Source organism: Bubalus kerabau, chromosome 5 (assembly GCF_029407905.1).
Source record: "Bubalus kerabau isolate K-KA32 ecotype Philippines breed swamp buffalo chromosome 5, PCC_UOA_SB_1v2, whole genome shotgun sequence".
Classification (NCBI taxonomy): domain Eukaryota; kingdom Metazoa; phylum Chordata; class Mammalia; order Artiodactyla; family Bovidae; genus Bubalus; species Bubalus kerabau.
In genome coordinates this window covers 6,507,551-6,517,855 of record NC_073628.1, presented here as the reverse complement: position 1 = coordinate 6,517,855, position 10,305 = coordinate 6,507,551, and the positions used below count along the sequence as shown (strand labels likewise).

At 51.3% G+C, this 10,305-nt stretch overlaps 1 protein-coding gene across 2 annotated transcripts; it reads right to left on the bottom strand.

Annotated features, from left to right (window-relative positions):
- Positions 1–786: 786 nt before the first annotated feature.
- On the bottom strand, positions 787–9,656 carry ZDHHC24 (zinc finger DHHC-type containing 24). Of its 2 annotated transcripts, none has more exons than XM_055580737.1 (3): positions 9,295–9,656; positions 7,754–8,031; positions 787–3,740 (listed from the first exon to the last, which is right to left on the bottom strand). In XM_055580737.1, exons 1-3 carry the CDS (start codon positions 9,573–9,575, stop codon positions 3,445–3,447), a joined length of 855 nt encoding a protein of 284 aa, XP_055436712.1. In that variant the 5' UTR covers positions 9,576–9,656; the 3' UTR covers positions 787–3,444. The 2 variants fall into 2 exon arrangements, with proteins under 2 accessions (XP_055436712.1, XP_055436713.1); XM_055580738.1 differs by lacking the exon at positions 9,295–9,656 and adding an exon at positions 9,071–9,238.
- Positions 9,657–10,305: the final 649 nt, after the last annotated feature.

The following is a 10,305-nucleotide window of genomic DNA, read 5'->3' as shown; positions in this document are numbered from 1 at the left end:
TATATTTAAAGAAAAAGGAAACTTAAAATGTAAGACAGCAAGAGTATATAAAATAAGCCAATCTGAAAAGGAACCAGACAATTTCTAGAAATGATAAAATATTTGACATGTAAAACTCAACAGATAAGTGGGTACAACCACTAAAAACAGAAACAAAAAAACTTCAGTAGGTTGGTTTAGAAGCTGAAGAAAGACTTAACTGGAAGACAGATTTGTAGAAATTATCCAGAATGCCAGAAACAGAAAATATGAGCTATATAAGAGGGGGATGGAGTAGGAAGGTCTAATCAGAGTTCCAGTGGGGACAGAGAGATGACTGAGAATTGAAGAGAAGACAGTTTTCTAGAACAGATGAAAGACATCAATTCATAGAATCGGGAACCCTAAGGAATCCCATTAAGATAAGTACAAAGAAAACAACACTGGGACACATCCCAGTAAAGCTGCAGAATACCAAAGAGAAAAAAACCTTTAAAACGGTTGGAGACAAAAAGTATCTTCAAAGGAACAGTAAGGACAACAACAAAATGGAGACCATAAAGACAGCAAAGTTTTCAATATATTGACAGGAAATAACTATTAGCCTGGAATTCTACATCCAGTAAAAAATAACTTTAAATAAAAAAGTAAAAAACTAGAAAAGACAGGCGATGGCACAAAACAAAGGGGTAGAAATTTATCCAATAACTTAATTAAAATAGATAAAAGTGACTAAATACTTCAAATAGAAAACATGTAAAAATCCATGTTTAGGCCATTTTTAGGAGGCAGTGAATGAAATAAAAGGATAAAAACAACATATTTGGAATAGAAGGGAAATTTCTCAGCCTAATGAAAGACTTTTTTACAAAAACCAGCAAATATATTTTATGGTGAAATACTGAAATTATTCCCTCTAATGTCAGAAACAAGTCAAGGATGCCCACACTTTACTCCACCCAGACAGAGAGAGGCAAGAAAAATAAGAGATATAAAAAGTACCTTTTCATAGAGATGATTATACATACAGAAAACTCAGAATTTTCAAGCAAATCATAAATTTTAGGTTTCTTGGACATAAAAAATTATTTTCATAAGCCATGAATAACAGCAGCACAATATCGAGTACTTAAGTTTAACCAATTTTTGAGAAAAAGCAACTTTATTGAAAACATTAAATGGAGAGATACACCATGTTCACCACTGGAAACTTCAATCTCATGCTGATGTTGATTTTCCCCAAACTGATATATAGATTCAGTTGGGTTCCATCACAATTTCAAAGGGGTTTTTATTGGTAGGATGTAACAAGCTGATTCCAAAATTTATATGGAAGAGCAAGGGCCAAGTATAGATCTTAGGGGAACACACACAGGTAGATAAAACAATCAGTGAGACAAAAGAGAAAAATAAATTGTATATTCAATGGATCATTATACAGCAAGGAAAAGGAATGCCTTAGAGCTACACATGTTAATTTGGATAAATCTCAGACACATGGTATTAAAGGAAAAAGCAAATTGCAGTAAAATAAACATGGTATAGCTTCATTTATATAAAAGAAACACGCAAAACAAAACATCTATAATAAAATCACAGAGCAAGCAAGGGAATGATTGAGACAGCACAGTGCGTCCTCTACCAGGGAGAGGCACAGCAGGGACCACAGGGTATCCATTGGGAGCGCGGAGTCTTAACCACGGGGCTGCCAGGGAAGTCGAGGTATCCATTTCTGAAATGGGGGTAGGGAGGGTGTTCTTTGTCCTGAAATATTTCCTTGCACCTCTTCACTGTTTAATTCAAAACCAAACAAAACAAGAAAAGATTCTAGAGGATGGGGGGAAAGCAGAGAAGGAAACGGGAAGTCTGCCAGTGCTTATGTACAAAGAGACAGCTACACCAAGTTCCTACCAGAGTTAAATAGTAATACTGCACGCTGTTCAGAAAAGCAAAGAAGTCCTAGCAGCTCAAACCTTCGGGGACGTGGGCAGAGCCTTGGGCTTCTCTGAGGGTTCTTGGAAGGCAGCCTGCTGTGTCAGTGGAGGGCCAACCCCTGCCCCAGCAGCATTTGTAGATTTTCACTTAACCCCAGTTTTGGTCCAGCCCCTCACCCCCACCCTCCCCAGTTCCCCCAAGACACAAAGCTGCTTCAGAAGCCCACACCTCCACCCCCGTGGGGCAGCTGCTTGGCTGCAAGGGGTCAGGTGGGTCCTGGGGGAGGGACATCCTAGCTGCTCCTCACAGTCCCTCTTGTCAGCCCGACCTCGCCTTCCATGGTGCTGGTGGAACCCCAGATCCTCTCCAGGGCTCAGGGTGGGGGGTGGGGGATTTGGTGGCCTCTCAGCCCCTCCCTCGGGGAACACTTAATTGCAGCGTCTGGTTCTCTAGGAAAGTAAATGAGCCTCTATCCGCTTTTCATCTCTCAAAATGTCAGGTTTTTTGGTCTACTGCTGTCTCCCTATTTTCTCTTTGTAAATTTACATCATTTTTCATTTCTTTATTATCATTTTAGATTTTAAGAGGAAACAAGTAAACTCACAAAGCTAAACTTGCCACATGTAACTGGAAGTGTCTACTTACTATATTTAAATAAGTGTTTAACAAGGAGCTCCTGAAGAGACCAGAGAGGAGGAGCTTAGCCATCTCGGCACCATCTTGCACAGATGCTTAAATATCCCTCCCCCCACCACCCTGATTTCTCTGCCTTTGATTTTTTTGGTCAGGCAAAAAAGGGTGAAGTACAAAGTGCAAAGATCTGGCTTCATATCCGGACTCCTCCATTTACTACCCTGTGAAATCTTATCACATCAACTCTCACAGCATTAAGTTCTTCACTGGCATAATTGCTGCCCAGGGTACCAGGTTAGCTGGAGACAAGTTCAGTGAGGTTGTGGCTGTTGAAAAGCTCCTCACTATAAAGCACTCAACCTGGGGAAGAATTGTGGGTTCTCATACCCTGGATCACCACATTCTGCCTTAGCCTGCTGCACCCCAACTCCCCAGCCCCCCTGCCCCAAGGCCACAGGAGGCAGAGCTCTGGATCCTCACACCCTCAGGCATTCTGTGGTTCCCAGGCCTGACAGTCAAAGGAAAGAAAAACAGCAGCCTGGGCCACCGAGGAGGACCAAAAACCCACAAAGCTGGAGGGAGTCCCAGAACCAAGTGGGCACTTTATTGACCTGGCAGTGGGGCAGCCAGGCAGGCCAAGCAGCCCCTTCCCAGACCTTTCATGGTCCTCAGGGGCCACTGGCAGAGGCTGAATCCCGGGGCCCAAGCCCTGGACCCTAGGAATCCAAGCTGGGCAAGGGCAACCTCAAGGGTGGCAATGGGAGTTGCTGAAAGCAGGCATCAAGTACCAACCTGCCTCCCTCTGAGGCTGGGGGTGGGGGTGGGCCTGAAACGAGTTATGAGTCCCCTCTTCCGCTCGCCTTGTGCAGCTTGTACAAGCTCAGGTGCTTTCTGGAGTCAGGAAGCCATGAGTCCCACGTCGGCTGCGGTCTGGAAGGTGATGCCGTCCCCCGGCAACGGGGAGGCCAGGAAGGGCCAGAGCCAGACGAGGACCCAGCGAGGCCCCAGAGCTGCCTGCAGGTTGTGGCAGGGGCCTAGGTCATACGCGTGCTGGCCCCGAGCCCACTCCCACGTGGTCTGGCCCCTGAGCAGCAGCATCCCATGGAAGAGCAGTCCGGCCCCGCACAACAGCGCACCCGCCACGCACGTGTCGGTCACAAAGGCCAGGGTGAACTGCGCCAGAGACACTCTGCCTGCAGGGAGAGAGCAGAGAGGGTAAGGGAGTAGCAGCAGGCCCAGCCCTTCCAGAGCCGGCTCCTGCCCTCCTCCCGTTCCCTCCCTCTATGAAGCAGGGCGCATTCCTCTGCTCAGCAACCTGCAGAGTCGCTGCTCCCTGGCCAGCCCGTGCTGGCTAACGGGAACACAGCGGTGAACGGGGCACACACAGTCCCCTGCCCTAGACACACCTTCACTCCTGCACCACACCCTTGTGAGCACCCCCCACGAATGCCAGGCCAGCATCTCCGATCTCAGGGAACTCACAAGAGATTCAAGAGATCATGTCTCAGTTACTTAACGACAGCTGTGATGGGCGTGACGACAGAAGAAGCATCTTGGACCATCCTCATCTATAACAGGTAGTAAGTATCAGCTGAACCAATGAACTGCAAGGTGCCATGAAATGTTTTGCCAAGCAAGAGAAGCCTGACACAAAAGGTCATGTATTGTACGGTGCCATTTATATGAAATGTCCCAAACAGGCAATCCATGGAGACAGAAGATCAGTGGTTGCCAGGGGCTGGGGAGTGACTGCTTAAGGGGTAGAGGCTTTCTTTTGAGGGCAATGAAAATGGTCTGGAATTAGACAGTGGTGATGGCTGGACTACACTGTGAGTATACTAGAGACAATTGTGCAGTTGAGGATGGTTACAATTACGAGTAATTGTAATTGTAGTTACAATTAGTAACTGAAGTTACAATTATGCTATATGAATTTTTCTCCAGTAAAAGAGCTGGCTTCACTGTTCACCTGAAACGGTCACAACATTGGTAATCGTCTATAGCTCAATACAAAATAAAAAGTTCAAAAAAAAAAGAGCTGGGCTTCTCTGGTGGCTCAATGGTAAAGAATCTACCTGCCAATGCAGGGTTCAATCCCTGGTCCAGGAAGATTGCACATGTCATGGAGCAACTAAGCCTGTGTGCCACAACTACTGAGCCTGTGTTCTAGAGCCTGGGCGCTGCAACAGCTGAAGCTCGTACACTCTAAAGCCTTTGCTCTGCAACAAGAGAAGCTACTGCAATGAGAAGCCCGCATGCAACTAGAAAGTAGCCGCTGCTCACCACAACGAGAGAGCCTGCTGAGGCAAAGAAGACCCAGTGCAGCCAGAAACAATGAGTGAATGAATTAAAATGCAAAAATTAGCTTATAAAAAAGCCTATTGGTGGGGTGGGTAGATGACATGCAAACTTACTAAGAGGCTCAGGAAAATAAACTTCATCTATTTTGAGAGTGTTGTCTATTTCGGGTGGTGTCTGAAGTTTGCCTTTTCATACTGTTCATGGGGTTCTCAAGGCAAGAATGCTGAAGTGATTTGCCATTCCCTTCTGCAGTGAACCACGTTTTGTCAAACCAGTCAATCCTAAAGGAAATCAACCCTGAATATTCATTAAAAGGACTGATGCTGAAGCTGAAGCTCCAATACTTTGGCCACCTGATGCGAAGATCCGACTCACTGGAAAAGACCCTGATACTGGGAAAGATTGAAGGCAGGAGGAGAAAGGGACAACAGAGGATGAGATGGTTGGATGGCATCACCGACTCAATGGACATGAGTTTGAGCAAACTCTGGAAGATGGTGAAGGACAGTGAAGCCTGGCATGCTGCAGTCTATGGGACACAGCTGAGTGACTGAACAACACCTGAAAGTTGAGGAGGTATTTGCTAGCTGAAGAGGGAAGAAAATATTCTGTTTGAAGGTCCTGAGGCAGGATGGAGAGATGTTTGCAAAACAAGTGAGTGGATAATTCTGGAAGCTCAGGAGAGAAGCCCAGCTTGGATGTGCAGATTTGTGAGTGTTTGGTACCCAGGCGGTTCTGGACCTGGCAGAGTGTGTAGAGAGATGAGAACAGTGCCTCAGCCAGGAAACCAGGTCCTTGGGGACCAGAGAGAGGAAAACCAGAAAGGAAGGAGGGAACTCAAAGTACAAGCTGTTGGTGACATCTAGGTAGAGCCCTTTCAGGAGATAGAAGGCCATCAGAGGTATGAGGCTGAAAGGTCTCTTGAAGCAAGAAGACAACTCAGAAGCCTCCTCTGGGTTTCGTGGAGACAGAGGCTGGGGGACTGTGGCAATCTTGGAGAATGGGTGGGGGCAGGGCCAGTTTAGAACAGGGGTGGGAAGAGGCAAGGAAAAGTAGCCTCTAAGCCCAGGCGAGTTCTTTGACTTGGCAGCTAATGGAAGACAGAAAGGGTGAGCTGGAGGAGGAGGACATGGGATGACAGAGGCTTGGTGCCAGGTGGAAAACCCAAAGGAAGCCCGGGGAGGGAGCCTGGAGCGGCCAGAGGAGAGGCGACCCATAGTGTGAGGCCTCCGAGCCGGCAGGAGGGGCTGGGCACCCGGGGACGCTGGGGCAGTCAGCTTCCACCCCCGGACAGGACAGCCAATTCTGAACTACTTTGCTCTGTGATGGATTTTTAAGAGAGATGGGGGTTTGGAAGACAGGAAAGTGAGAAGGTTTGAGCTGCAGTGGAGGACAACCAGGAACTACTGAGGGCCTGCTGAGGTCAGCAGCCATGACGTGACATGGTGTCAGCTGTCACGAAGGACCAGGCATGTCTGGCAGCTCTCAGCAGACACAAGGGCTGACACAGAGAAGCCAGGAAAAGCCAGGAAGGCACAGCGGAAGGAAGATGGAGGTGAGAAGCTGGAGATGCTGCAGGAGGTTGGTGGAAATGAGGGCGCTATGCGGGACCTGGGGCGGTAACGTGGAAGGTGCTGATGGACAGAAAGGTGAGGCCCAGGAGCTCCGGAGCGGATGTCACGGAGTAAAGAGTGAGAGCTGGGTAGGAGAGGAGGTGGGAGCAGAGAGGGGGTGACTGATGGGGTGATTTGGGAGGTGACACATTTTGGATTCTGATGGGCTGGGAGGAGAAGATAAGAAATTGGGCCACTGGGGCCATTCACCCAGACTTTCAGATGCCGATGCACTCAACAAGGCCCAGGGCTGAGAGAGACTTGGTGCTGGACTGTCTTCAGTGACTGTGGGGAGCAAGTGGAAGACCGTGGATGACCAAGAGGGGTCATGGGTTCAGAGAGGAGCAGCTGAGGGCCTGAGTGTCCATGGAGGCAGGGAGGTCACTGAGGAGGGCAGTGCAGGAAGTCAGGGTTGGCGGAGGAAGTCCCTGACCACCCCACTGGGCCTTCTCCCAAGGTCTCCCCAGGGCCACAAGGAGGGGGTCCTGGGGACAGAGCTGGGCCTGGACAGGATAAGGAGACATACTCGCTGTTCGGAGTGGTCCGGAAGTTTAGTAACTGCAGGACAAGGTTACAGAGAGGACTGTGGATAGCTCAGGAAGAGGGGGTCAGGGAGAGGAAGCCCGAAGCATCACGTGGGGCAGAGGACAAAGCGTGAAAAACCAGTGGGGTTTCTGTTTTCGGTGGTGTTGGAGGAGAGTGTGTTCATCCAGAACACAGCCTCTCAAGCAGCATCCTGATCCAAGACGTCCCCTCCCAACTTCCAAACACTGGACCTCTGCCTGCCTGTAACCTTCACTGGCTCCCCACTGCCCAGCCAAGTGAGGGCCATCTCCTCACGCCACATTCAAGGCCCTCCACCAGCCAGTCCTCATCGACCATCCTAGCCTTAATCCTCACGTTTCCCACCAAATGTCTTCCCTGCTCCCAACCTCCAAGCCTGTGTTCATGCTGCTTCTGTAGGTATGAATGCCACCTCCCTACTGAGAATACTTCCTCACCATCCCATCTGCCCTGCCCAGTGAAATCCCACCAGTATTTCCTACCCTGACTCTCAGCTAGAACTCTGTACCTGTGTCCAGGCCCTGTGTTTTACCAGACTGCACACCCACGTGAATACCCGGCTGCCCCTGCCTCCAGAAACTGACCTTGGGACTGGGTCCCTAGGGCACTACCTGGAGAAGCCGCCAGGAATTCCACTGCCTGCCAGGATGGGCCTCGGCCTCTGTGGGGAGGTTCCCCCCGACCCCACCACCATACACACACACTCCCCCACATCCAGGGCTCCCCACCTGTGAGCAACATGAGCCAGGGCAGCAGGAGCAGGGCGGCGGTATGGAGGGGTGTGTGGGCTCGCAGCAGGGCCGACAGGGCCGGGCCCAGCAGCACAGAGGCGTGCAGCAGGACGCCTGCACCGTGGAGCAGGAGACACAGGAAGGGCCGGTAGTTGTGGAAGCCCACACAGCGGCCCAGCAGGCGGCAGTGGTGGTCCCGGCGGAGGATGCAGATACGGCAGGCAGAGCAGTGCCCACTGCGCGGCGGCACCTGGCTTTGGCACTGGTAGCAGTAACTGCAGGGAAGGAACCACAGGGTCAGTCCCTCCGGCAGCTTGGAGAGCCCCTCATGGTGCCCGGATCAGCCCCTGAGCACATCCTGGAGAGCCAGGCACAGCCCCTGCCCTCGCTAAGCCCTGGGTCCCTCACGGGGAGTAAATGCATGCTGGACACCCCTTCCCAAGCCTTTCCACTTCTAGCACAGCAGGTCTGACAACCCCCGTTCTGAGGTCTTTGGCTGGTTTCTAACGTCCGGGAGCAAATTTTTGTCCTCCACTGTTACCAGCTTGGTCCAAGTCACCATGAACTCTGCCCTGAATTACTGCAACAGCCTCTTGACTAGTCGGTCTCCCTGATTCCACCTTTATCCCCTCTACTGGAGTCTTGCCCCAGCAGCCAGACATCTGTTAAAAATCTAAATCGGGAATTCCCTGACAATCCAATGGTTAGGACTCCTCGCTTTCATTGCTGAGGGCCTGGGTTCAATGGGCGGCAACTACTGGCCCATTCCTGGTCCAGGAAGTAAAATCCCACAAGCCTGGCAGTGAGACCAAGAAAAAGAAATAATAAAATCTAAATCATATGCCTCCTCTGCTCAAAACCCCGAGATGGCTCTCCATTTCACTTCTGGTAAAAAGCAAAGTCTTCAAAGTCTGTTTACAAAGTCTTTATATCTTTAATCTCTCTTCTCCACCACCACCCGCCCCCCCCCCCCCCCCCCCCCCGCCCCCACACATCACCTCAGCCACACTGGCTGTCTTACTGTTCCCTGACCATGCTGGGTATACAACTGCCTCAGAGCCTTTGCATTGCCTGTCCCTGCTGCCTGGCACATTCTTCCCCCAGATGAATAAGGCTAACTTTCCCCTCTCCTTCAAGTCTTTGCTCAAACGCCACCTTCTCTATGAAGCCTACCTTGACCACCCTATTTGAGACTGCACTCTTTCTGTTTCCTGACCACCAACGCCTTCTAACATTCTACATTATTTATTTACGAGCCTGAAGTTTATCATCTGTCCCCTCCCCCACTGAAATCAGGAATACGTTTTATTGTACCTCCAGTGCCTGGAATAGTACCCTGCACATAATAATGTACTCAATAATATTCGTAAGTGAATGAATGAAACTCGTTCTGCCTTCTGGTTGTAAAAGAGTTCTCTGGTTCTAACAAGCGGCTCAAACATCTTCAGGTCCTAGGGCCCTCCCCCTGCGCCAAGCTCCCGCTTCTCCCCCGCTTCTCCCCCGCTTCTCCCCCGCGCCAGATCCCGAGCCCCACTCACGCCCAGCCCTGGCCCAGACCACGGCCGGCCAGCATCACACCCCGGATGCTGGGGTCCGAGCGCAGGAACAGCCCCACGTTGCCCAGTAGGTTGAGCAGCTGGAAGGCTGCCAGCGCAATCTGCAGGGTCCGGGCCAAGGGTCCCAGCGGAGGTGGCCCGGGGCCTAGCACTAACACGTAAGCCAGCTCCAGGCCCACCGCCGCGGCCCAAAGCGCGGTGAGCACGAGGGGCAGCCGCGCGGGAGCCGCCTCCGCCGTCCCCACCGCCCAGGGCTGCCCCATGGCCTGCACCCACTAACGGTAGGAGCCCCCTACTACCCCGCCGCTTCCGTATTGAGGCAGGGATAGTGGCAAACGGACGTCTGCTACAACCAATAGAAGCTCGGAAGGGGCTCGTGAGCGTTCCGGTTCACTGGGCGGGCCCACAGGTACGGATATGTGATTGGACGGCCGAACGAGCCAAAGAGATGCTTGGAATCTCATTGGCGCTGGAGCCGGGTAGGGGAGCGCGTTATAGCCCCGCCCCTCCCGCGAACGCCCGGTCCGCCCGCGGCCACCCGGCAAGCTGGCAGAGGTGGCCAGCAAGCCAGGATTGAGTTGCAGCCTTGGTGGCGTCGGGGATTCCCGGCTCAGCACATTCCCCCTCTTCCCCCAGTAGCCCGATATTAATAGCCCTGCCTCGGCCCATCCAGCTGGCTTGGAATCCCTCTTCATGCTCGAGTGTCTCCCTTCATCACCCCCAGAAAACATACAAAACAGCTCGGCGCCTCGGTGTTTCTGACTGTGAAATGGGAATAGTGGTCCCTGTTTCCCACCAGCGCGGCTCAGGAAAAGGGTGAGGAGGAGGTCCAAAAGGCAGCTTCTAAAGCGATCTGCAACCACGATTATTCTCGTCATCTTCGTTGTACACATAGGGAAAGAGACTCAGAAAGGGCCCGTGGCTTTCTCAAAGTCAACACAGCGCCCAAGCGGCGGAGCCAGAACGCGAATCCCGGTTCTCCGCCACTGGATC

Bases quoted from the DNA above. Each gene is read 5' to 3' on its own strand.
- ZDHHC24 (XM_055580737.1), bottom strand. From the start codon at position 9,575: ATGGGGCAGCCCTGGGCGGTGGGGACGGCGGAGGCGGCTCCCGCGCGG. The intron at 8,032-9,294 runs GTGAGTGGGGCT...CCTTCCCTGCAG, and splicing joins GGTCTGGGCCAGGGCTGGGC to TTACTGCTACCAGTGCCAAA. The intron at 3,741-7,753 runs GTGGGGAGCCCT...CTCTCCCTGCAG, and splicing joins CTGGCTCATGTTGCTCACAG to GCAGAGTGTCTCTGGCGCAG.